The sequence below is a fragment of the Canariomyces notabilis genome, assembly GCF_033297395.1.
Source record: "Canariomyces notabilis strain CBS 508.74 unplaced genomic scaffold N656scaffold_3, whole genome shotgun sequence".
Taxonomy (NCBI): domain Eukaryota; kingdom Fungi; phylum Ascomycota; class Sordariomycetes; order Sordariales; family Chaetomiaceae; genus Canariomyces; species Canariomyces notabilis.
The window spans coordinates 206,217-231,370 of record NW_027041825.1 but is presented as its reverse complement, the minus strand read 5'-3'; the positions used below and the strand labels follow the sequence as shown (position 1 = coordinate 231,370).

The 25,154-nt window shown below is 54.4% G+C and overlaps 9 protein-coding genes and 1 non-coding gene across 10 annotated transcripts; 4 read left to right on the top strand and 6 right to left on the bottom strand.

The window, feature by feature from the left end:
- Positions 1-65: 65 nt before the first annotated feature.
- N656DRAFT_t34 lies at positions 66-158 on the top strand. The gene has a single exon. It is a non-coding gene; the product is annotated as a tRNA-Ala (tRNA).
- Positions 159-806: 648 nt separating this feature from the next.
- Positions 807-2,054, bottom strand: N656DRAFT_795247 (uncharacterized protein; the record flags this gene model as incomplete). Its single annotated transcript, XM_064817391.1, has 2 exons — positions 807-1,871; positions 1,932-2,054. The coding sequence occupies 2 exons, from the start codon at positions 2,052-2,054 to the stop codon at positions 807-809; spliced, it is 1,188 nt and encodes a 395-aa protein (XP_064673084.1).
- A 1,622-nt stretch (positions 2,055-3,676) lies between these two features.
- Positions 3,677-5,570, bottom strand: N656DRAFT_842373 (uncharacterized protein). The gene is made up of 2 exons (XM_064819037.1): positions 5,366-5,570; positions 3,677-5,289 (listed from the first exon to the last, which is right to left on the bottom strand). The coding sequence occupies exon 2, from the start codon at positions 5,227-5,229 to the stop codon at positions 3,772-3,774; it is 1,458 nt and encodes a 485-aa protein (XP_064673083.1). The 5' UTR covers positions 5,230-5,289; positions 5,366-5,570; the 3' UTR covers positions 3,677-3,771.
- Positions 5,571-6,340: 770 nt separating this feature from the next.
- N656DRAFT_787220 (glycoside hydrolase family 3 protein) lies at positions 6,341-8,930 on the bottom strand (the record flags this gene model as incomplete). Its single annotated transcript, XM_064816587.1, has 2 exons — positions 6,341-8,727; positions 8,792-8,930. The coding sequence occupies 2 exons, from the start codon at positions 8,928-8,930 to the stop codon at positions 6,341-6,343; spliced, it is 2,526 nt and encodes an 841-aa protein (XP_064673082.1).
- Positions 8,931-9,939: 1,009 nt separating this feature from the next.
- On the bottom strand, positions 9,940-11,821 carry N656DRAFT_746613 (alcohol oxidase; the record flags this gene model as incomplete). The annotated part of the gene is made up of 2 exons (XM_064812928.1): positions 9,940-11,663; positions 11,744-11,821. 2 exons carry the CDS (start codon positions 11,819-11,821, stop codon positions 9,960-9,962), a joined length of 1,782 nt encoding a protein of 593 aa, XP_064673081.1. The 3' UTR covers positions 9,940-9,959.
- An 853-nt stretch (positions 11,822-12,674) lies between these two features.
- Positions 12,675-13,747, top strand: N656DRAFT_842370 (uncharacterized protein; the record flags this gene model as incomplete). The annotated part of the gene is made up of 3 exons (XM_064819036.1): positions 12,675-13,037; positions 13,067-13,268; positions 13,324-13,747. 3 exons carry the CDS (start codon positions 12,675-12,677, stop codon positions 13,659-13,661), a joined length of 903 nt encoding a protein of 300 aa, XP_064673080.1. The 3' UTR covers positions 13,662-13,747.
- A 1,265-nt stretch (positions 13,748-15,012) lies between these two features.
- N656DRAFT_383250 (uncharacterized protein) lies at positions 15,013-15,936 on the top strand. Its single transcript, XM_064809464.1, has one exon. It carries the CDS (start codon positions 15,277-15,279, stop codon positions 15,769-15,771), a length of 495 nt encoding a protein of 164 aa, XP_064673079.1. The 5' UTR covers positions 15,013-15,276; the 3' UTR covers positions 15,772-15,936.
- A 2,173-nt stretch (positions 15,937-18,109) lies between these two features.
- On the bottom strand, positions 18,110-20,496 carry N656DRAFT_383210 (uncharacterized protein). The gene is made up of 3 exons (XM_064809463.1): positions 19,018-20,496; positions 18,686-18,932; positions 18,110-18,570 (listed from the first exon to the last, which is right to left on the bottom strand). The coding sequence occupies exons 1-3, from the start codon at positions 20,348-20,350 to the stop codon at positions 18,279-18,281; spliced, it is 1,872 nt and encodes a 623-aa protein (XP_064673078.1). The 5' UTR covers positions 20,351-20,496; the 3' UTR covers positions 18,110-18,278.
- N656DRAFT_383205 (uncharacterized protein) lies at positions 20,497-20,951 on the bottom strand. The gene has a single exon (XM_064809462.1). The coding sequence runs from the start codon at positions 20,871-20,873 to the stop codon at positions 20,643-20,645; it is 231 nt and encodes a 76-aa protein (XP_064673077.1). The 5' UTR covers positions 20,874-20,951; the 3' UTR covers positions 20,497-20,642.
- Positions 20,952-21,455: 504 nt separating this feature from the next.
- N656DRAFT_842367 (uncharacterized protein) lies at positions 21,456-23,695 on the top strand. The gene is made up of 8 exons (XM_064819035.1): positions 21,456-22,030; positions 22,117-22,321; positions 22,383-22,440; positions 22,549-22,598; positions 22,708-23,055; positions 23,150-23,245; positions 23,302-23,325; positions 23,423-23,695. Exons 1-8 carry the CDS (start codon positions 21,809-21,811, stop codon positions 23,485-23,487), a joined length of 1,068 nt encoding a protein of 355 aa, XP_064673076.1. The 5' UTR covers positions 21,456-21,808; the 3' UTR covers positions 23,488-23,695.
- The last annotated feature ends 1,459 nt before the right edge of the window (positions 23,696-25,154 follow it).

Here is a 25,154-nt window from a genome sequence, read left to right as displayed (position 1 = left end):
GGTGGGACGATGCGTCCAGGGTTTCTTAATAAGTGACCAATTCTAGCAGGTTTGTCACAGCCTATGGGCGTATGGTCTAGTGGTATGATTTCTGTTTTGCAAAGCCTCAAGGCATCTGCATATACAGACGGTCCCGCGTTCGATCCGCGGTACGTCCAATTCCCTAATTTTTGCAAATCTTTTTGCAAATTTCGAGAGCATCATGTATGGCGGTTGGGGTTATTTTTGCCGTGGTGTTGGTCCTTTTCCGGCTCTAGTTCCAGATGCAGCTGATCTAACAAGGACCTCTACAGCGAAATGAGACCCTGAGAGAAATGGTTTACGACACCCCAGCGGTGACAATGCGAGACAGAAATTTGAAGTGACTGATGATTCCATCGAGTTCGCTGCTCGCCGGCCCAAGGCGTACCCTCGGCCGATTAGGCTATAGCAACAGGAATACAGAAGGGCTGCTCGACACGGAGGTTACGATGCACGAGTAAGAACTGAACTACTGATACTGAGTTGCCTCTATACCTTTCACCCTTGTCCTGCCGAAAAATCCCCATGAACAGCCATGCCCACCTCTTGGTAGGCCGCAGAACGCCTAACGCCTCGCTAAAACAAATCATGTCCCTTGAGCCGTTGAGCGGTGAGTCTATACCCTACCCTATCCCACGGCATGAGTCCTGTCATTATCCTTCCGTGTCGTGGGATTCGCCAAGTAAATGCAGAGTCCCACGTCCTAAACTCCAACTCCGAATAAATCGAAGCCCGTGGGGCAACCCTGTCCACCAGCCTAAGCCCCCAACGCCTCTGCAAGCATTTCAATCAAGGTCCATAGGAGTCAAAGGCACGGTATTATCCTCCGATGTATCCATGGGGGCATCGACCCCTACTGCAGGCGGCACCACGGGCTTTGCAGGGTCGCCCTTCCCCTGCTCCTCCTCTTCCACCGATCTTCTGCATACAGGGCAGGTATTGTGCAGCTTCAGCCACGGGAGCACGCAGTCGCCGTGGAAGAAATGGCTGCACGGCAGCACCGACACTTTCTCGCCTGCGGCCATGTCGTCGACACAAATTACGCACTTGGCCTTTCCTTCGGAACAGCCCGCCTTGGCCAGCATCTTCTCGTCCAGCTCCCGAACGCGCGATTGCAGCTTCTCGAGGGCTGGTTCGGACGCGGGCGGTGGCCCGCGCGCCTGGTGCTGTTCGCCGAGCTGGGCTATGACCTGGTCCAGCGCTTCTTGGGTGAAGACGGCGTCGCCAAAAACGGCGGCAGTCGGGTCGAATAGCGAGGCGAACAGCCTGCCGATGAGCACCCCAGGGAAGACCGCGGGTGCGACGTAAGGGGTTGTTGGTCGAGGGGGCACATTGTGCGGCTGTGATTGTGGCTGTGGCTGTTGCGGTGGCTGCTGTGGTTGCTGGGTTGCCTGTTGTGGTTGCTGGGGTGCCTGCTGCTGCTGTGGTTGTGGTTGTGGTTGAACCTCTGGGCCAACTGGGGTACTGTTGTTTCCAGTCGGTGGAGGCGGAGGCGGCCCTTGGAAGGGCGGGACAATAAAGCGCAAGTTGTAGAAGTCTATCCACGGCGGCATCAGCGGAGCATGTGCATGCCCGGGGTCGGAGACGATGGTGATAAAGGTGATATTCGGGGGGCCGTTTCGACGGTGCCCATGGCGTTGTTCATCGCCAGCCGGGCGCGCTCCGGGGCCATCTGGGTTGTTGTTGCTTGAGGTATTCGGGGAATCGGCGCGCGGGCTTGTTCTATCCGTCGACTCCGCTGCAGCTGTGGGGTTGTGGGCAGCTATTGGAGCAGCGTCAGGCACACTGCTAGACGTACTCCCCTCCCGCTGCGGTCTGTGGAAGTGGCGGGGATCATTCTCTGGAGTGACCTGCACGTTTGTTAGCTCCTGCAACAGTGGAGTGTCCAGTGTAACCAGGTTTTGTCGTACAATTTCGGTGGATGCGCTGCCGCACATTGGGCATTCGATGGTTTCGCCTTGCCGCTGCCACTGATGGTGACAGGCATGGCAGTACATCGATTCTTGGTGGTCGCGTCCGGCGTGGTCAGCCATTGCGCTGTTGGGCGTAGGATCCAAGGCGATGAGAATGGGAATACGGATATCTCAAAGGTTGCCGATTAGATGCTGTGTAAGTGCACTGTAGATGAGCTGCGAAGCGTGTCCTGCGCTGTGCAGCAACGATGGTTAAAAGGAGAGTTTTGCCTGAGGTGAAAGGAGGGGAATTACAAATCGATCAGGTATTTTGAGGTTTATAAAACAACCAGACGTTTGCCTGACGTTGGGCTGACAGAAAGCAGTGTCAGTCACACGCGCGACCTGGTTCTGGAAGCTGCCATGAGGTTGCTGACAGATTCGATAAGCTGCTGTGGGGCGAATAACAGCCAACCAGAAGCCCGGCGCAGCCACTGCCCGGACGTCATCTCGACCCCAGTGGGGCATCCTCGCGACCTTCGGATCCAACTGAGAAACATCGAATCCAGCTGAGGCCCCACGGCGAAACAGAAGGCTGACAACAATTGATCCCGAACAAAATCTAGGTTGGCCTGGAATTTGGTTCTCTTTTCCCTTAAAAGGCGAGGCTACATTCGTGTGATCCACGTGGCTTTCCATTGTTTGTTGGTGAGGTGATTGTGTTGGGGCTCCCGTTCCCAAGGGACTGCACTTGAGAGTCCATCTTCAGCAGCAACTGTCATTGGCCGCCCTATCTCGAAGTGCCGCTGCCAAGGGATCTCAGCTATTTGTGACTTTTGTGACGAGCCAAGTCGTAGCCGATACGAAGTACACTGGCTATGAGAATGTACATTACTAGTATGCTACCGTGAGAGAATTCATGTCGCCAGGCTCAGCCGGCGTAGACCTAGCATCTCCTGTGGGCTGTAAATGATTGCGCATTTGCTGGTCTGCTGGTTCTGAGAAACGCAACACCTGTAATCGCACAATCAATAAGAGTCGTACCTTCGTACCTTCGTACTAGAAGGGCAGTGCGGTCCTCTTAGGGGCAGTCCCACACATAGGTAACCCTAACACCGTATACATTACATCCACGCCCATAACCAGACCGACTTGCCAGGCACACCACTCGGTATCTACAACAACGTTCACTCGATTTGCAAGCAGTTCATCAGAACAACAACTGGTCGCAGTCAATTCGTCGCAGTCAATTCGTCGCAGTCAATTCGTCGCAGTCAATTCGTCGCAGTCAATTCGTCACAGTTAATTCGTCGCAGTCCATTCGTCACAGTCAATTCGTCGCGTCAATCCGTTGCAGCCAGGTCGTCGCAGTCGGGTTGTTACAGTCAAGTGCAGTCAGATCACTGCAGTGATCAGTCATGTCGTTGCAAGTCAGGTCGGTGCAAATCCCCTGTAGACAAATGGATCGTCGCAGTCAAAATCACAGTCTCATAGTCAAGTCACTACTTTCAGTCAATCGAAGTCCATACAATCAGGCCATCACTTACAGTTGAATCAACGCGCGGTTATTCCAGTGCAGTCAAAGCGTTATAGTGGTTGGGCCGTGTAAGTGGTGGGTGTGAACGTGCGGAACTGTAGGGGTTGGCCTGGGTGTAATTTCGTCAGGGTTAGGGCTATATAGGGCCCCACACTGCCCCCCTAGTACGACTCATCAATAAAAGCCTTGAACCCCCGGGGTCAGTGACACCGTATCAGCATCCCGGCGCTGCAAGTTCCTATAAGTATATTGTACGGAGTACTGCTAAAGACTGGTATCTAGGTAGTGATTCTACCAGGCCAAGTGATTCTCTCCCTATCATCAGGGCCCAAATAAACTTGCCAGTGAAGCCAAATTAGAAGACAAAAAGAAGTCATGAACGTCGTCTGCGTCGTAGTAATCTCCATCGTGATCTGTATTGTCGTCGTCTGCATCGTCGTCTCCATCGTCGTCGTCTTCATCGTCGTCTGCATCGTCCTCTCCATCGTCGTCGTCTGCATTGATGGCCATCATGTGCGCCGCAAGCCAGCCATGTTCGCACCTTCCCAAGGGCACCGATTCCAACAGCTTTTCAGCGCGATCCTTGTCCCAGAACATCAGGCCTAACCATCTCCATAATTTCAACGAACGGATGATCTCTTCGAGCTCGTCAAAGCTGACACCGTCCGGGAGGCCCTTCGGAATCATGGCAGCACCCCACCTGTTCACCCTTAACCCGTCCCAGGCATGGAGCCATGCCCATGGCGGTTCCAGAGGGGTTTCTCCCTTGAAAGTGATTTTGTCTATCGTGCCTTCGATCGGTCCGCTAGAATATCCTTTTGTAGCCTGGGCCGGAATCTCGATTCCCCCAGGAGCCCAATGGCTTGATTCGAGCCACATGGAACCGTTTGAACGTGGCTTAATATAATCCGTGTACCAAACTGTATGAGATCTCATCACCGTTTCCAAGAACGCACTGTGTGTTCTCTGAGCGTCCCTTAGATTCGCATGAAATGCAATCAGGCTCGGAAAGTACTGATCGTAATACGCGTCCCGCCAGAGGTTGAGGTTGACTGTTCCTCTCGGACTTCCCTGCCTGCGGTTGTTGAACTGCACGATGGCTGATGCGCTGGTTAACCCGTAAATAAAACAGTCCATGTCGGATATCTGCGCCAGCTCCCAGGACTCAAAAAGGGGGACGACCTTGGCCAAGAAAGACTCGTACATGGCCCACTCCTCCCACATAGCGTCACCACGCATGTTGATGACAGTCTGCCACCGGAGTAGAGCCTGGGCGATGCGGCGGCGCTCTGTTAGGGTGGCGGGCCAGTCGACCGACTCGTCGTCGGATCGTTCTCTGAAATATGCCAAGCGAACTCGTGTGTAGATGTCCACAAAAAAGAGAACCGTGCGAGTGAGCCTTGCCATCTTGGCGGCAGTGTGAGCATCGATTCCAGTGACCCAGGGTGCATTTTCCGCCAGATGGTGTCGATGGTAATCTTTGACGGCCTTGTCAAGCTTGGTCTCAAAGTCCAAGTTCGTAAGCATATCGGTATTCGCGAGGACAAAGGCATCTCTGACAGCCGGCCCGAGTTCATTCGTTATCACGGTACGAAGTATCGATGCCTTTGCCAGGAGAAAACAGTTATAAAGGAAAGGCGACGCGTGAATAAGCGCGCTCAAGTCCGCTAGTGTATTGCTTGCCGAGAGGATGTTGATAACGATGTCCACGCTTAGCTCATTGAGCAGGCACGGCGAGCTCGGCGGGCTCGGCGGGGTGGTGCCCTTATTCGCCGCCATGGCATCGGGGACAAAGTTGCCTAAGGGCGATAGGAAATCGCCGAGAGTGTAGACGAGGTACTAACAAAATATCAACTTAGCGATTGCGATCGAGCCGATGTCCGATGATGGAACAACGATGCAAGGTTCACTATACCTTTTTGCTCGAGGCGGTGAATAATTGACTTGACTGGCCAGGTGAGTTGGGATTTGGATACAATTCAGAGATAAAAGGCGTATACACTGCAAGGGAATGGGAAGAATGGAAACCTGTACTTCACTAATTCCAGCTGTAACCCGCTGGTGCCCGGTGCCAGGATGGTGGTTTCTCTACGGTAGGGGCGTTCGGGACCAGAATGCCGTGCTGCCCTGTCTGCACACTGAAGAACGAGATCAGGAACTTCGGGGAAAAGAACAATGGAAACTAAGGTACCTTAGTGATTCAACCAGAGCTGCCCCCAGTTAGAGTCACGAGGAGCAGGACCAGGCTGCAGCAGTTCAGTACCTGATCTGCACGCTTCTACCCGTGTATATGATATAAGTCCGTTTTGTTTTTGTCTTTGAAGATCACCTAAGGTTGAACTGGACTGCAGATGTCTTGGACATTGTCTATCGCGCGGCATTGATCAAATCAGCTAGGCTGTTCTTGTGAGCTGATGCCTGTCATCCTGATGCTGAGCATACAGCTTTGTTTAGCGGGTGGTACATTGAGGAGGGTGGACATCTGTTAGTGTGGCCAAAATTTTGTATGCAAAAATCATCCTCTCGACTACCCCTCTTAACTGAAACTCTCGTCTTAAGTTGTCCAGTTGCTTCAGGCTACAGAACATTCCCTCCATGATGGAAGTTACACATCTAGTATGTTCGATCATCTTGTTTCCAACTTCTCACTACCCAGTTGAGCGAGCACAGCACAGAGACCAAGTGAATCAGGCGTTCGGTTTGCAACTCGCCCCAGTCAAAGAAGCCGCTCTTTTGTCTTGCTTCCAGGACGCAAGACGCAAGCGGCGCCATATTGGGTGAGTACCTAAGTACATCCCGACAACCGACTTGAATCCTCAGTTATTAGGATTTTAACTTGCCTCAGCTTCAGTTCTCGACCGTCCAACCTAAACCACGTCCCTATCTACCACTACCTCGCACCCTGTTTAACCATCCCCGAGCTTCCACTTCCAAACCCGCCAATAAAATACCCCTCCCCAACCTCACCCGTGCCCTTATGCCTCGGAGTCCTCGAAGCCGTAGGCTGCGGCCAGCGATCCAACACCGCTTCGCTACCCACCAGTTTGAACTCCGTCTTGGCAAGCACCTCCTTCTGCTCCTCGTCCAGCATCACCAGCGAGTACGCGCCCGGGTACAGGATTGTGTTGCCCCGCTCGTCGACCCGCGCCAGCCCGCCCAAGGTAATGGGGAGACGCACCGTCTGTGTGTCTCCCGGCGCGATGTTGTGTGCGCGAGTGTATGCGACTAGCGAGCGTGCTGGGTGTGGCGCGGGTCCGAAGGTTCCCGTTAGGAAGAGCAGTGCGACATAGTCGGATGCGGAAGAGGATGAAGTGTTGGTGCCGGTGTTGCGGATGGTTACCGGCAAATTCAGGGCGGGGCAGTTTTCTATGTGGGAGACTGCAGACGAGGAGGAGGAGTTGCAGGCGGCGATGAGGTCCGCGATGTGGACTACTCCTGTCCCCTTGTTGTTGTTGTCGGAGGCATCGGTGTTCTTCGTCTTGTTCTTGGACGCCGCCGCCACCAACGGGCCGTCGCCCGGGCCAAACGAGACGGAGAAGTTTGCGTAATGCAGGCCATAGCCGAACGGGTACACAGCCGTGCCGTTGTACCACTTGTAGGTCCGGCCAGGGCTGTTGGGGCCCGGGCGCAGCGTCATGTCGGTCATGGGCACCTGCGCAACGAAGTCGGCCGGGTACTGCGTGATGGGCAATCGCCCGGCGGGGGCGGCGCGGCCGGTGAGGATGTCGAAGATGGCGGTGCCGCCGTCCTGGCCGGGATACCCGGCCCAGAGCAGGGCGCTGATGTTGGCGTTGTGCTTGATTGGGCTCGAGTCGATCTGCCCGCCACCCATCTGCACCACGGCCATGGGTTTCCCGTACTGCGCCAACTGGCCGATCACGTCGAGCTGGGCGCCCGTCCACGCCACGGCGTGCCGGTCCATGCCCTCGCTCTCGACGCTGTTGTCGATGCCGCCGACGTAGATGATGATGTCGGCCTTGGCGGCCGCGTCCCACACCGGCAGCCAGTGGTCCGTGGTGGGGTCGCCCTGCCCGCCGGGCCCGGTGGCATAGTACACGGTTGTCAGCTGCTGAGCGGCGTGCAGCGGCGAGCGGAGGTACGGCGGCTGGCCGAAGTAGTTGCCCTGCATCTGCGTTGTGGCGTTGGCCCAGTCGCCAATGAGGGCGATGCTTTTGTTGTTGCGCAGGTCCAGGGGCAGAAGGCCGCCGTCGTTCTTGAGGAGAACAATGCCCTCGACGGCAGCCTGGTAGGCCAGTTTCTGGGCCTCAGGCGTGTTGACGTGGGAAAAGTTCAGTTGCCTGTACGGCTGCTTCTCGGCCGGGTCAAAGTACCCCAGCCGAATCAGAGACGAGTACTGGCGGATCAGGGCCTGGTCGACGGTCGACTCGTTGATCAGCCCCTGAGAGTAGGCGGCGGGGAGGTGGTTCTGATAATAGGTGCCGCAGTTGATGTCCGTGCCAGCGATCAGGGACAGAGCGGCTGCCTCTTCTCTGGTGCTGGCCCACTCGTGCGGAAGGAAGACGTTCTGGATGGCGTCGCAGTCACTCGTCACCCACTGCTCCTCGTTGGTCCAGCCCCAGTGCTTCCTCAGGACATCATCGAGCAGCCACGGGTCGGCACAAGTCGGCACGCCGTTGACGGCGTTGTACGAGCACATGAAGGCCCCAACATTGGAGTCTCGCGCGCAGCTCTTAAAGGGCGGCATGTAGTACTCGACCATGTCCTGCATGTTGATCTGCGCGTCGAACTGGTATCGGATATTGCCATTCCACGACTCCATGTCATAGCCGACGAAATGCTTGCAAGTGGCAACGACGCGCTTGTATTTCGGGTCGTAACCACCCTGCAGGCCGTCAATCAAGGCGCGCACGTACGAGCTCAGATGGAACGGGTCCTCTCCGGGCGTCTCCTGGCCGCGACCCCAACGGGGGTCTCTGAACGGATTGATGTTGGGGGTCCAGAAGTCGAGGCCAGCACGGCCGTCATTGTTGAAGGCACGAGCCTCGGTGCTGATGACGGTCGCGACGGCCTTGATGAGCTCGTCGTCAAAGGCAGCACCCATGAGAACGGGCTGGGGGAAAGACGTGGCATAGCTGTAGTCGCCCTTGGCCGAGAAGTTGACGCCAGGAGAAGACGCCACTCCGTGCAGGGCTTCCTGCCACCACGTGTAGGCGGGAAGACCGAGCCGGGGAACGCCGGGACTTGTGCTGCCGGTGTTGTTGATCTTCTCCTGGATGGTGAGCACGCTGACGAGCGCCTTGGCACGGGTTAAGGGATCTAGGAGGGGTGGTCAACACAGGGATCGACTCTACTGTTTGTAGAAAGATAGGGGGCTCCATACCTAGAGAGTCATCGCAGACGGAGTTGTTGGCGAGCGGACCAGAGACACAATCTGGGAAGGCAAAGCCAGCAGAGACCGCCGGAACAATCGCGGCCAAGCAGCTTAGACTGCTGAGCACAGAAGAAACCGTCACCGGCATGGCGAGTTGCAAAAGGAAGAAAGCCTGAGTCGCTGGACGGTGGACTAAGACGAGAACAAGCCCCCGGGATCAAAACCAGACGTGACAGTGCCTTATATACATCACACAGTCCATGGCTCACCGGGAGAACTCTCTCCAGTCAAGCTGGGAGGTCAGTACAGTCACATCAACAATCCCAGTTTCCAGCCCTCATTCTGGCTTTCTGCACATACAGAGGTAGCCACTTCTCCAGGCGGGGAAGCTGCGTGGATACTCGCGTGCGGGGATCATCACGATGGAGATGGTGATGCTCAGTCTCTCAGAGCCTCAATCCCAGCTCTCCACCGTCTTCCCAGCCCGAGGTTCTCCACGGCAAGTTCTTGCTGAAATATTGCGGATTACCAATCATGATATCCACCGGCCCCCCATGGTATTCCCGGGGCAGTGGTCGTCACGCCCACCCGGGTCACCGGATCTGCAGTAAAGGGTAGGCCTGATGCTGCCGAGAGTTCCGGGACCGGGAAGAAAGCTTATATGGGAACCGTACCCACTGAGTCCAGCTGTGGGGTGAAATGGGGGCTCGGGAGCCTCGTCAATGGCTTCTCCATTCCTGCTCCACCAGCTGCAGGTTCTGAACAAGCATTGATCGACATTTAGCCGCCCTTTTAACCAGTGACCTCTTCCCCTAGAGCTGTGGAGAGCGCAACGCAACAACGTCATGACTATGTATCGCCATTTCCCGGGTTCCTGTGTAGTGTACGCTATTAACATGAACAATTCAAGTTCGGTATATGCCGGGCGCTATATCCAGCGATCTGGGTTTCCTACGCGTAGAGCACATTAGTTAGGTACAGTAGTACCTTATTGTATGTAACACCTCGGCCGCAGCCACAGTGTTTTATTCACTTTGGTCACGGTGTTCGTAGAGATCCAAGGGGCCAAACGATGATAGAATCGGTGGGGGGGGGGAGAGCCTCGCAGCTCCTGTCGACTCAACTTGTGATTATATATCAAATATTATACTATCAGTACTGTGGGTAATATAACTGCTCACGACGCGCGGCACAGTGGCCCATCGGGCCTCTCGACAAAGGCCTCGGCCCCAACGCAGGTAGGGCAGTAGAAGACGTGTTGCGGGTCGTACTTCTTCTTGGCGGCCAGGTGGCTGTTGTAGTTGGCGCCGTAGAAGGTCTGGATGTAGTCCGGGTCATGGCGGTCCCCTTCGTTCATGTAGCCGCCCGTGTTGGGGGCCAGCTTCTTGAGGGCGGCACCCTTGACGTCGGTCACGTCGTCCGTGACAGCATGTCGGACTTGGCGGCTTGCGACCTTGGGAATGCCGCGGCCCGCGATGATGACGAAGGGCGAGGTCCGCCAGGCCGGGTGCAGGCCCGACTTCTTGTCGGCGACGTCCTTGAAGACCTGGCCACCCGAGACGAGCATGATGACGTTGGACGTGTACTCCTCGGGCTTGCCGCTGATGATCTCCACCGTGTCGCGGACCGTTTGATAATCGAAGACGGCGTCCCGGTCAATCATGCGCGACGTCATGATGGATGTCGAGCCAGTCGGGTCGTAGAGACCCGACTCGGCCTCGTAGAACGACCAGTAATCCGAATACTCGGCAAAGGTCGACTGGATGAACAGCTTGTCCTGGAACTTTTCAAGCGCCTTCAGCGTGCTGTTGATGGCTGCCTCGGCCTCAGCCTGCCCCTTGCCAATGGTCCAGATGCCGTGGGTGTAGCCAGACCGCGTCTGACCAATGAAGGGCCTGGGGAACTTGCGGAACCAGAACCCGTAGCCGGCATATCCCTTGTCGTTGAGGTCGGGGAAGTGCTGAAGGAGAACGGAGACGGCGTCGAGGAGGTCCGCATTCTCCGGGGTCTGCTGGAGCGGGGCAATAGCAAGCCGATGCGCTGTGACCACGTTCACGTTGGGATAGGCTTTGATGTGCTGACTCAGGACTATGCCGTAGCCGGGACCGCCGCCGCGGATGGCACGGAAGAGATCCGTGTTCTGGCAGTGGTTGGCCCTGACAATGGAGCCATCGGCAAGCATCAGCTCGGCCTCGAGAATCTGGTCGGCGCCCAGCCCATAGTTGCGGGTGGCCGGGCCGTGGCCGCCACCGGACGGCCACCCGCCGATGGCGCCAGGAGAAATGGAGCCACCGCCGACGGCAATGACATTGTTCGCCTTGGCCACCTTGTACACGTCACGCCACTGCCATGCGCCGTCAATGTGAAGAGCGCTTCCTTTCCAGCCGGACTTGGTGCAAGAGGTGGCCGACTTGAACGTCTTTTGGAAGTAGATGCCGTTGCGGAAATGACGCAGCCAGACTTGCAGGCCGCCATAGCCGTCAGAGCGGCCCAGCAGGTCGTGTCCCGTGCTGGTGACGACGATACGGATGTTGTTGCGCTTGGCGAAGGCAAGCGTGCGGGCAATGTCTTCTCTTCTGGTGGCGTTGACGGCGTAGACGGGCAGCGAACCAAGGGTGCACGACGTGGGAGTCTCGCCGGCCGTGTAGTTCACAGGGGCGCAGGTGATGTTGTAGGGGTACGGCCTGCCGACGGGCTGGCTTGTTTGGAAGTCCTGATCCGGCCACATCTGCCTCACGTAGGCGCACTTGTCAAGATCCAGGTGCGGGCCATTGTAGCATGACTCGGCAATTGGGGACGTCTTGATGAGTTTGTCCTTGCCCAACTCCTTGCCAAAGGCGAGCCAATGGCGCTCTCCGGGCCAGCAGTCATCTCCAGGGACCTGCAAACGGATACAAGATCAGCTTCTTCTGGTTCATCATCATCCGAAACAGTTAACATTGGATCGGGAAAAGTCCTTACGCATGTGCACTGCGGATTGTGCTGAAACCCCGTGGCAGCGAGCGCGAAACAGAGTGACAGCACCGTCTGGAGACGCATCTTGACCGCGCGGCAACCAGAACTGCAACTGAGCAGCTCGGGCGGGAGGTAGCAACGTGGCGTAGGACCAGCACCGATACCGCTGGTTGGGCGGAAGAGACATGTTTCTTCAATCTATGTATCCGTAAGCATGCCTGAGGCGCCTTTGTTTCAAACAGTCGTCTTGCATGGGCTAGCCGGAAGAGAGATGGGTAGGTAGAATTGGATGCAACAGCTCGTGTTCAGGGGATTGGGTCCATGACTCCAGTTCCGCTCTCTATCGGTTTAGCCGCGCCGGATTTCCTTGCTTTGCTCAGGACTGCCACTGACTGGGCATGAATGCCTCAATGCTCTAACAACTGCGGCCATTGGACCGGTTAGGATCCCGTACCGTCTACTCTATTCATGCATGGCCATGCTCCTGGAGATCCTGTTTCAAGTGGGCTTCAGAGGTTGCCAAACTGGTGAATTCAGTTGACGGCTCGGGTGAGTTCCCGGCTGTTGTTTGGCATGTTTGCTATGCTCAACCTTACATTTCTGGCAGTTCCCTCTGCTGGTAGTTTCCTACGTTCCTCCAGTCCTGTGATCCAAAGCTCGGCCATCTGATCCGGCCCCCAACCTCAAGTCTCGAATTGACAACTCAGTAGCCGCCACACTTTTGGGTAGCAGGCATCAAGAACAAGCACCGAAGCAGTGCAACGGCAGAGACATACGCTAAACCATGCGGTCTTTGCTGCAACTCGAACTGTTGGAGGTTGTTATGTATTAGTAGATAAGGCTCAGGGGCCCCTGAAGCCTCCCGTGATTTCTCTCCATTTCCTTGCCGTGGAGTTTTAGGTCCTGTTGACCCCTGTAGCCAAATAAAGGCCAAGCCATGTCAGCATCCGTGAGCCCGGGGCCCACGGCGACTGGTCTGGCTCCGAATCCGACGATGCCGGTACAGGTGGGCAACCCGGATGCGCCGCTGTTGGGTTCGGCGGCAACCATCGGTCAGGCCGGCCTCCTCGCCATCGTCTGGATCTTCTTCTCGGCCGCCACCTTCTTTGTGGCTCTCCGCCTGACGGTGCGGTTCCGCCAAAACGCCTCTTTTCTCTCCGACGACTACTGCACCGCCTTCGCCTGGCTCTGCCTTCTGGCCATGTCGATTCTGCAGACGGTGCAGATGCCTTCCCTGTGGTACACAGCATATCTGATGGCCGGCCGCATCGCACCAGACCCAGACACCCTGTTCAACGCGGTTGAGCTCAACTGCTCAAGCGCTGGCAGTTCCCCATCATCAAGCTGTTTTGGACCGCCCTGTGGTCCGTCAAGGCGAGCTTCATGGCCGTCTTCTTCCGCCTCGTCTGGCCCTTTCCCGTCCACCGTCGACTGTGGTACTGCGTCGCCGTCTTTGCCGCCATAGCCTACATTGGGTGCTGGCTCAGCAGCATCTTGAGCTGCAACACTCCAGCGGATTATTTCAGGCCTGGTATGTCTGCATCGCGTCCGTACACCTGCGTATTGTAGTCGTTAATTCCCGATAGGCAAATGCAACTCGCCACACGAGATCTGGGTGCAGGGCTTCAGCGTCATCTACTCTACCTCGGTCGACATCGCGAGCGATCTCATGATCATGGCCCTGCCCATCTCGCTCCTGCCATCGCTGCACCTCGACTTCCGCCGCAAGGTTGGCCTGGGCATTGCCTTCAGTCTCGGTCTTGTCATCATGTCGGTGTACATCGTGCGCATGACCAAACTCATCTCGGGCGGCACAAGGGTTGACATTATCGGCCTGGCCATATGGGGCGCCATCGAGCCTGCCGTAGCCGTCATCGTCGGGTGTCTGCTGCCGCTGGGGCATCTATGTGCAGAGGAGCTATGAGATGAATGTCGAACTTTATCAAGATTCGTCCTCGAGGGATGACGAGGAGGTTGAGATTGTCAAGGGTCACGGTCGGGCCATTCAGGGAAGTGAAACTGGAAGCTTGTCTTCGGCCAGAGACGGTGGGCTGATTTGATATGAGATGAGCCGGAAAGAGGCTACATGTAGGCTGTAGCTGACAGGTTCTGATCAACTGTATATAGCCAGCTCATGACACAAGCATCATTTATTGTTGCCCCAGAGAAGTAACATGAAACGTGGACCGTTTTCTCCATGTTGACGCAGCTGGTACGATAGCCCTGCTCCCAGCTTACCAATGCTTCGCTGTCTCCAACAAACAACATGTAGGACGCAGAGCAAATGGACAAGTTGCACAATGAAGCATCCATACAAATGCCCTCAGGAACCCCAACTGACGGTTACTGCGAGCAACCCTCCGCCTTCCACACGAAAGGCCTTGTTTTACCCCTTCCAACAGTCAACCGAACTCAGCTTGAACCTACCGCCACAGCAAACATGTGCAGGTTCAGGCGGCTTGTCTACACTTGCGGGCACTCCTCCCGAGTGTTCTCATGCCCGCCGACATGCTCACAGTGCGCACCCGGAGAATGTGTCTACGACCCAGTCAGGGATCATGTCGTGATAGACATGCCGCGAAATTCCGTGTGCCCCGGATGCGGACCAAGGCGAGAGGATCCGAGAGAGATGAGGAGGAGACTGAGGCGAAGACGATATGGGTGGCACCTCATTTCCCATTAAGGTAGTAGGTGGGAGTCAGGGGCAGGTCATGGAGGTTGAGGTCCAGTTCCTCTAGAAGTATACTACCTTATCCACTACTAGTATACTGCTTACAATGGTTGTCTCAGCAGACTCAGCTGCAACCTTACCTAAGTAAGGTGGTTTCTCATGGGTCATACTAGGTGCTGCAAGCGTCCAGCTCAGTAATATTGGAGTATCTTTGCCTACATGTAGTCTTCTCGGATCGAGGTTGTGTTTAGTGGTTGTGCTCACAAGCAAGGCGAAAGCGAGCTAAGCTCTTTGCTGCACCACCTACATGTAGGGGAATAAACCTTCTAGGTTGTTGTATAATGTTTCGCTCCTTCTCATTTAGTGCTGGTGTACAGTTACAGTACTCCATTTCGAGCTCAGCATCTCAGCTTCTTTCAGCTTCAAGTTACCTAGGCTTGGTAACTTGGGTCGCCATAACATTTTGATAGTAGGTGCCTGAAGGTGCGATCCCCCTCTTTGAGCCCTTGGCAGCAGCTGCCCGTGCCTACTGGGGAAATCTTACACCGCCGCCGCTCAGATGACGCGTCACTTCGTCAGCTAAATGCGAGTGCAGACATGGAGTGGTCACACCAATTGACGGGTTAGGGGTGGTAACCTTGAACCAGCCCTGAGGCAATAATCTTCTTATAAAGCCATCAGTTTGATTACCATCACTGCATTGTGCCCTGTCGCCGAGCTGGTACCTCAACCCCTCTGGCTTGACTGAAGTCGTCTGAGTTCGCAATTCGAGTTCCTCACCTGAGCAGTGGCCAGGAGCAGTAGCCACAACAATTCAACAACAACGGACCAAAGAAGAACCAAGTTAGCTTTTCAACTTATATCCACAATGACCAGCAGGAACCATGCCACCAACCAACCCTACTACTCTCCCCAGTCTACCGGCTACCACATGGAGCCTCCTCCGCCGTCCTACGAAGCGTCCATCTCTTCCCCACTCAGAACCGGGGGCGTGACCGGCGGCACACCCCTCCAGCGGGCCGACTCAGGCTTGTCAGGGTCAACAGCTTCGACAGCCTCCTCGTCCAACTCTCCCCAGCAATCCGACGCTGCTAGTAGCATCATCAAACAACAGCAGCCGCAGTACACGCCGCCAAACCCGATGCGTGTGCCTCTCGCGGGCGGGTACGACCCCTTTTCCGCCGCCACGCATGCCAGGCTGGGGGAATCTGCGGGCTGCTGCTGCTCGAACCGAGGGGGTTGCTGCTTCAGTGATAATGGCGGATGTTGCTTCAGTGATAATGGCGGATGTTGCTTCAGTGATAATGGTGGATGCTGCTTCGGTGATAATGGCGGGTGCTGTTTTGGAAATGGTTCTAAGTAACGGAGGGCCTGTAGGTGCAGATGAATACCTAAGGTACCTACCTACCTTACCTAGGTACCTTGACATTAAAGCCGCAAGCGTTCGAATAGTTATTAGGTCTCAGATTCTCAGTGAGTAGTAGTATCAGTAGTATTTTGGTAAATTACCTATGCAGGTCAAATCACCGCTCAAATATCGATGCGTCTCCATCAGGTAGGTCAGCCTGAGGTGAATTGGGCGTGGCTGTCTTCATGTTGAAACAGCCGGCAACCAACCCGAAACTCATTGCATCCTCCAGGGCACCTTGGTCATTCACCGTGACTTCAGCCCCATTCTATACTCCCATCCACCAGCGACACGTCCCCACTCCTAACCGCGGGTCCCAGTAACCTCTACGCCCTCCACTTCATGATATCTCGCAGCTTAGGTAGGTATGTTGACCGTCAATGCCAACGCACGCGTCTGCGGTGTCTGGGACAGTATTCCTCGTCCAGCACCAGGACCGGGTAGTAAAATATCCAATCGCATCTCCTTCCTCTGCAGTAACCCTTGCATAATGAGATGCGCCAGGGCGAGTCAGGGTGTGGGCAGTAGCATGCCCAAAGAACCTGTCGCCAGGAGCACATGGCTTATGATGGTCGCCAACGTAGGTGATGTGTCGGTTGCCTATCTGGAACTATGTGCCAGTGAAGCTTATCGTTGGTTAGATAGACTACTCATGTTCTCGCTTCAACTGTCAGTAATGCTCTGGTATTACTTTACGATCAGAACCTTGTGTCTTGTCCACAGATGGTTTGCAGTGCGCGGCCTGGGCAGGAGTGACTCGAGAACTGTTTTAAATAGGCCGAGGACAGCATGCTTATATCCTCCAGTGATAGTGCCACGTTGACCTATTCTATCTCTCTGGGTGTTCCAATACTATAGGTGGTAGGTATCCGTTATTCAGTTAGTAGACTTGACGTTGCCTCCGCCCCTCTAGCGGTGACTCTTCCTGAAATGATAGGGGTCAACCCGGGCCCGTGCCGTCACCTTCATCTTAGTGCACGGTCATGTGCGGCAATTCAAGGCCGGACGAGTGAAGCAGTTGCCACTCGAAGATGAACGGACTGAAACTCATTTTCCTTCGATCAGATAGAAACTTGAAATGAGCGGGCCTGGTCAGGGGCAATCTCGAGCCTTCAGGTAGAAAGGTACCTACTACTACTACAGTACTACTACCTAGTAGTAGTACATCATCATCACCATCATTGTCATCTACCTATGTAAGAGCCTCACCTACATGTAGGCATTATCACCACCTTGTAAATAGGGGACTCCAAAGAGCTACAAAATTGACTGACGCCATGAGTTGCTACACATAATAGACTCCCTGAAATCTCTATGGTATTTCTATGTCATTCGGCGTCAATTAGTATGGTATCCGATCATAATCATGATGCACATATGCTCATCTTGCGCAAAGGAGGACGCACCGGAAAAAGGCATGAGATAGCGCCGCTGCCATCTACCAGTTCTCCCATCACAAGGCCAAGTTTACGCCGACAGGCCCATCTTGTCACGATACCAGGATAATGTAAGGACGAATCTAGTAGGCTTCTGGTCAATACGAGTCCGAGTCATATTCCTCACTACTAGCCTGAGATACAAGACTAGAGGCCCTCAAGAAAATCTGAGCTCTCCGGCCGTCTGCGTGCCAACTTGTGGCGTGGACATACGAAGCTCAGACGCAGCTCGTCCTGCCTCAAACGTTGGTATGAGCATTGTTTGTGCTCAGCCCACCCTTTACACATCTCTCTTCGCCAAAGGGTTTGGACGTGTTTGCATCCACAATTGTGTATGACCTCCTGCCAGACGCACATGGCTTTGTGAGACGACTAAGTACGATGCCAGTGCAGAAGCAGCGCAGGGTTTTGTGGAGTACGGTACCGATACTACTAGCAGTACTGTTCAGGGGCTCGCCGAGGAAGGGATGAAATACCTGACAAGGGTTTTGGGTTGGGTAGGTACACGTGCGCTTCTCTGCTAAGAGGTGTACTTCTCTGGTGGGAGGTTAGTAGGAGCGAGCCCTAGAGACGGTACAGAGAAGGCATCTTATATACTTGACCTTTCGTTCATAGAACCTGAGGTTGCAATATAGGTACCTTGCTGGGAACACAACTTCTGTTCATACTGTTCCCTCTTACGGACCATTGCTGATAGAGCTGAGTCATTTCCAAGTTCCCGGCACGGTGATACCTACCTAAACAACTCTGCCTTTGTGCGGTTGTTCGGTCAACAATCGCATTCCTATCAAACTTGGAAACACATTGAAACCAGGCCTCCCTTTGACTTGAGTGCCAGAATAACCACGTTCGCCTCTTGCCATCTGTTACGAGTTCCTATCGTCGTGACATGGCATGGCGTAAGCCAGAAATAATCTGGGTATTGCCGTGGCTGCTGAGATATCACGTGTTCTTCTGAAGATGCAGTGTTCTGGACCGCGGACAGGTCTTTCACTCGCCCAGTGAAGCAAACAGATTCTCACTTACCTAGTAGTACCCTTTCTGCATCTCCAGGAAACTCGCGGTAACTCCTCCAGCGGCCAAGATCTTTAGGGCATCGAGCTTATGGCCAAACATCTCATACGACCAGCTAGAGAGCCTGACCAACTCTTCATACCACTCTTGCCTTGCCTCTGGGCTTTGCCAAGTCAGAACTCCCGTGAAGAGCTGGAAGTCCGAACCGTCAGCGGCTTCAGGTTCGGCAAGCTGCCAGCCTCCAGCATCCTTAATGACCGAACACGCGGTAGGGATCCCCGCTATGTCCGAAGCTTTCGTCATGCTTTTGTTGCCCAAAGTCAGAAGACGTTAGTTAACCGAAACCGTTTGTGTGCAAAAGTACCTCAAAATAAGCCAAACTTGTGTGGGAAAGGAACTCGGGGTAGAAGACAACGAACTTTGCAAAAGCGGCATAGGCATGTTCGAAGAGCTCGCGCTCAAGCAGGCCCGGTTGAACGCGAAAGCAGACCAACTCGAGATACTTTACCCGCCCGTTGCCAAGCCATGGACGCATCCCGTTTCGTGGCATGGTGAGGGTCTGGTGTGTTAAAGGGGCGGCCAGGTGTACTGACGATGCGGCAAGGTCGTCCAGTATCCGGCTATACTCGTGTAACGCGGGTCCTCTCGCCTGCTGGTCCTCCCAGACTACAGATAAATCAAATAGATCAGAAAACACACCACTAGAAATTGACGAGTTAGGCCGCTGGCGGATTCTTAGTCCTCATCTTACCTATTAGCACGGCGAGTTTCGCCTTGTCCTGAACATCGCGAGCCCAAAAGGCCTGGACAAATCCTGGCAAAGCGCCAATCTCGTTCTTTAACCGGGTATAAATGTGAGGACCTTGAGTCTTGGGAGCACGGGCTTTGAGCTGTATCCAAACGACGTCGACGAAATGGTAGCCACGATTGAAGTATCCTCCCCTGCGCCACCTTCCCGGTATCATGGGCATCCTGCCCTCGTAGAGCTCGCCCTGAGATATGAATGAGCCCCGCGGAGCGGGGAACAGCCGCACCCTTGCCCTCGCGTCGTTGATACTACAATCAAGCGTCCGCTGTGCATGCTCCCTGAGGTTTGCGAGGTCGGCGCTACACTGTCGCGGAAAATCCGCTTTGAGGATGGAAGCCAAGCTGTGCGGCGCGAGTGGATGTCGCGGTGGATCGTGATAGTCTTCTTGTCGGGGCATTTCGCTGACGAGCTGGACTGCTTTTCTGGAAATGATTGGCCCGTTGGGTGCTTGAGAGGACGATAGCGAGCCTCGTAATCTGTCACACAACTCCTCGATGGGATGGCTGTCGTACTGTGCCCCATCCCAGGCAAGAAACGCCATGAAGTGGTTCAGCCTGGTTGCGGCGGCGGCTTCAGCCTGAACCGGACCGAGAAATGACGAAGCGTTGTTCTCGAGCCAGACAGCATACGAGTGTCGGAGGCCATCATGCCCTTTGGTCACCAAATCGACTAGCGTATTCCAGTCGTCTTCCAGAGCGGACCGGCGGGTTGGAAACGACGCGTCTTCGGCGTCCAAGACGACCGAGACCACATCGACCACAGCGGCTCCATCTCGGCGTTGCCCCCCAAATATCCGGGCGCCTGATGCGCTTAGCTTCGCGCAGCAATTTGAAACGTCGGAAGCTAGCATCCCCACGAGAGGGGTAAAGCCCAGGGAGTATTGGAAGGCCCGCCAGGCGGCCGTGGTGTCCCAGTGAAGTGTGCATAATATGGACGTATACGCGATCCCGGTCGGAGGATTGTCACGGTCCAGTCTCGGACCCCATTCAATAGCGCAGCAGCCGGGGATAGAGCCGATGTAACGCAATGCGGCATCCCAGAGTTTTCCGGGTGGCCTTGACTGGTCGTGGACGTTGACGCCGGGCATCAGTGTGAACTCGAGGATGCTGAGAATGGGCGATTGAGAACCGTCGTCTTCCTCCGCCGGGCGGATGCGGCTCCATAGCACGCCGTCGACAGCGGGACAAAACCGCGGCGGGACATAGCTTTGAAACGGCAATCGAGTCTGCAGTTCCATCTCGCCCAACTGTCGTGCGCACTCGTCGTAACCGGACATTGAGTAGTGATGGCGGATGGCGTCTGGTGGATGCTAATCACTGAAGCGAACAAAGTCGTATGGTGTGAACTGTGAATGCCACCCGGTGACCCGGAAAGAACGGGGGCATGAAGCGAGCAACGAGAAGTCAATCTTAACAGCTCCTGCTGAGCTACTGCATGCAGGGATGGAGTGCCGCTGAGCGGCGATGAAGGTCTCTTCAAGGTTAGGGACGAAGAGAGAGTGGTAGGAAAGGATTGCCAGGATTCCCACTAAGCGGCCGTATATTGCGTAGAAGGTACTTCGTAGGCGGCTAGGAAAAAAAGGTGATGTCTGCTTCGGGGGAGCTGGGTTTAAAGGATCCTGACCCTTGGTGAGGTTGATGGAGTTGTAATGTAGGTAAGGTAGGTAAGGTAGGTATTTGAAAGGGCTGCCTGGGCAATTGAAGAAGGAGCGAAGTGAACCCGATAGTGTGGACTGTGGAGAGGGAGAGACCTTGCATTGAAGAATGATGCCTAAAAGGGGAAGGCGCCCTGAGCAACATCCGTTACGAAACCCTTTGTAACGTTACTTGATGTCAATACCTGGAGTTACTGTACTGTACTGTACGTGATACCCTCACGGATTCACTGGGCTTAAAAAGAGGGCAAGGGTTCTTTCTGGTCGCCAAAACTTTTGACACCCGGGTTTTGGCACGGGCCACTGGGCTCCCTGTCAGTTCCAGTTCAAGTTGTTCTCGATCTCGGCATACCCCACAGCCGTTCCAACACGCGCGTTTCTAGGGGCCAGGCCTCCTCACAGCACAAAACACCCCTTACCTTACTAGCTTGATAACATGAAGGAAATGACTAGAGCATGGGTACCTAGTTAAGATGCCATGTTGCAACTTTGCAATGTTGTGACGGCAGAGGTATGTAGGTACCTTACTTGTACATACATACATACTGTACAATGTACAGTACATACGTAGTACAAGGTAGGTACTTACCTACTGTACTGTACAGTACAGTACGGATATATTCTCGTAGGTACGGATAGATTGGTGAGAGACCTAGCACCCTTGTCCAAGTTGTCCGTGACTTGGTTTGCGGTTGCGCATCCACTGCTGTTATTCCTTCGGGCTCCTCCCATCTTTATTCTTTCTCAGAGCCATCGCCATAGCAGCGATGGCACGTTGGTCGCTTGGCGAGCCGACGAAGCCCCCGGCTCTCTTAAGTTAATGTGAGTTAATCCCACATGCAAGTTGAACGAAGACCGTGAGCGCAAATTGATCCCTGCCGCGTGGCAGTGGTCAGTTGTTCTCGCGGGCGTTACTTCGTACTTAGGCCTCCCATCATCCCCCCCACGCCCTCGCATCACGAAGGCCGTCTTCTGTGCCGGTATGCCCCCAAGGCCCTCTTCGTTTCCAAGTTCCCAGCCCTTCAAGTTTTTCTCCTCGCCTACCCGGATCTTTGCCAAAGACAAAAACAGGAGAACACCATGCGGAAGGAGTCGCTCTTCGGCTCCGCCTGCTACGGCCTGGCCGTGGTCTTGTCCTGCGTGACGGGAGCGTGGTCGGCGCCGTACAACACGACCAGAGATGTATTTGCAAAGCCATCCCTTCAGACCTTGACGGAGCGCGATGTCGTGGTTGTTGAGCAAACGTGCCTTAATGGGTGGCCGGAGATCGTCCGGAGTTCCATGGGCGAAGCGCTAGACATTGTGAGACGGCCGGCTATTCACCCCCTTCATGCTCGTCCAAAAGGCGAGATGAGAGTCATGAGACACATTCCTGACGCGGCACACAGGTCAACTATGTTGTTCCGCGCCTCGAAACCCTTACGGCGATAATATCGGAGGATCCAGTGCCAAGCATGGCCTTGATGAGCAATGCCGACAGGACCCTCTTCAGAACCTTCGAATCCTTCTTTGGCCAGATCTACTTTGGCACGAACACTCAGGATGCCAAAGACAAGAACGAGGATGGCCTCGAGAGAGTGATGACCGTTCTCGGTATGCCACCGGTCCACAGCATTCCCGAGCAAGAAGAAAGCTAATCAAGGATATTGATTAGCGACTGCGCAGAACATCCGAGACGCTCTGACTGACCCTGATAGTGTGAACATCAATGTGTAGGTACTACATCGGAGCCTTTCGGAGCTCGGAGCTCCTGCTCTCCCGCCCTATCTTACCTTGAATCATTTCAAGTTCCTGAACTGACCAAAACATCTATGATCTAGCTATTGCGACGACGGGTGGTGGGCAAATACGGACCCCGCTGGTTCTCCACGTGAGTTGCTTTATGTGCTGGCTTCGTGTGGGCAAAATGATCCAACCAACTTGAACTTGAACAAAGTGCCTGCCCTACCTACCTATCACGTCTAACCCCGAACAAACAGGCCCAAGTAACAGGCACTGGTTCGACGGCCGCTACTGGACCCCAAACAATCAAATTGGGGCCTGGGTAAACATTCCTAGATGCCGAGACGACGCACGCACCCTAGCGTACAGCTATCATCCGCCTTTTGATGTGCCCGATGATGCGGCGACCTTAGTGCTCTGCCGGCAGGGAATGATCCGCTGGTACGGGTCGTACCAGGGGGGAGACACGATTGGGCAATATCACGGGCCAAATGGCATTCGACAACCCTCCAATGCCGTCCAGCTTAACACTCTCTCGAACTACATGCCACACACTATTCTTCACGAGTTTACTCATTTGGAACCCGTAATGGGCATTGGGCTCGGTACGTGGTATTTTGTTCCGCGAACTGCATGTCCGAGACTCCGAGGGCGGATTGGAACTTTGGGAGTCGCCACTAACATTGAACTCGTCGACAGACGATGAGTGCCTCGATAACGGGGCTGAAGTGTACGGGTGGCGGTGCATCCGTCAACTTGCTCGGGAAAGTCCCGAGAAAAGCGTGAACAATGCTGGTGAGTTTTTACCCCAATGCTCACGCCTTCTGCTCATCTAATTGCAAATTTCCAAGACTCCTTCGCGCTCTTCGCCATGGGTAAATCTCCCTCTCCAGTTTCCATCCTGATGTCCGTGCTGAAATCGGCCTTTGAACCGAGCTGACTGTGCACAACACCCAATTGATTGATCATTAGCCATCTACGCCGACAACAATGACTGGTCGACTGGAGTTTCGCGAACTCTGGGATTCTACCCGTGACACCTTGGGACCATAGTGGGCACTGCTCGGTGGTCAATGGTCATTTTCTGCCTTGGCTAGAGAGGTAGGTAGCCGCGAAGATACCTAACTGGAGCCTTGTAGAGGACAGACTCACATGTTCTGGTCGGTCCAGTATCATGCTTCTCAGCTAGGAACAATAGGGGTTTGCTATAAGCGGGTGCCTTATGTAGATAGGTACTTGTACTGTACAATACCTTATGCGGCAATCGTGACTACTAGTACATATAAACTCGAGTTAGACCAACCTGCGAACCACTCCTCTGATAGCATGCGTTACAGCCATTAGTTAAGATAAATAGCTTTTGCGTTCAATGTCCCAGACTCCCAATTTCGAATAGCATTTGTATTATTCTGTTACAATCTATTACTAAGTAGCTTTTGAAGTCATGGATCCTTACTAGTACCTACCCGTGGTCCGTGGACATATCGCGTTGAACTGCTCGCATACCTACCTACCTACCTTACTCAGTTAGGTTCTTGTTCCATCACCAACAGCGCTGCGCGCCGCTTGCCGGGGCCCGAGGTGCCCGGTAGGTCGGTCCGGGAACGGATCACTTACCGGGTTCCAGTGTTCCGGGGTTCCGGGATTCCAGCATCCGTACCTGGCTAGGGTACCTAACTGGAACGGTGACACTGCATTCAAACGAGTTGTATTCCAAAGGATCCCACGTGCTTTTTGCTCATTTCGGGACCCGGAGGGTTGCATTATGTCGATACGTACCGTATACATGGCGTCTCTCGGGCGGGGATACAGCGAGGGTTTAGGCAGCTTTCAAGTTTCAACTGAAAGATCTCCACTACATAGGTACATACAGTACATAGGCCTCAGTTTGCCTCCGCTCCTTCAGCCCACTTTCCTCCGGACTAGACCTAAACTGCTGATATTGCTGGGGAGTTCTCGCCCCATGTGACCTCTATTTACGGGCCGCTCCAACGGTTGGCTCTCAGTCTCCTACATATGTCGTTCAGCCCGTGATTAGTCCGTCGGCCTTTTGGCGGAATGCACTGGTGTATGTACGTACTGTACAATTGGTATTGTATTGTACTGCAATGTATCTGCATATTGTATGTACAGTACTGTATAGTACAATACTTACACAAGGTACACTGGTACAGTACAGTACAGGATCATCCGGTCATGCCGGCTGTGCCACACTGTCGGTGCCATGGGCCCCAGACGATGAAAGGCCTTGGTTGTATATCCGTACCTAAGCAGGTATACATACATACCACCTTATAGGCTGTATGTCCGAGAAGGAGTAAGTTGGCGAGATAATATAAGGTCCTGCTAGTGCCGTTATTCCATCGTCCACTTACACGGTTACATGGACCTCCTCCAGGATTGCGGATCCCAGCAACACGCGGTTGAAGTTTTCGAAGTGCCCCTGGGACCTGGACGGCCGGATTAGGGGACCAACGACCAACACCTAAACAGCGGATACTCGGTCGTCCTTCACCCGTCGCGGCATTGTCGTCGAGGACGATACCTTGTGTCAGTGGAGGCTATCAGCGGTAGAGTATCACGATGGATGAAGCTATCAATCCTTCACGAAGGAGCTGTACAGGAATCCTAGTAGCAACAGTAGAACGATGCCTGCCAGGTACAAGTACTGTACAAGTAACTATCTAAATTGAGGCGGCCAGTT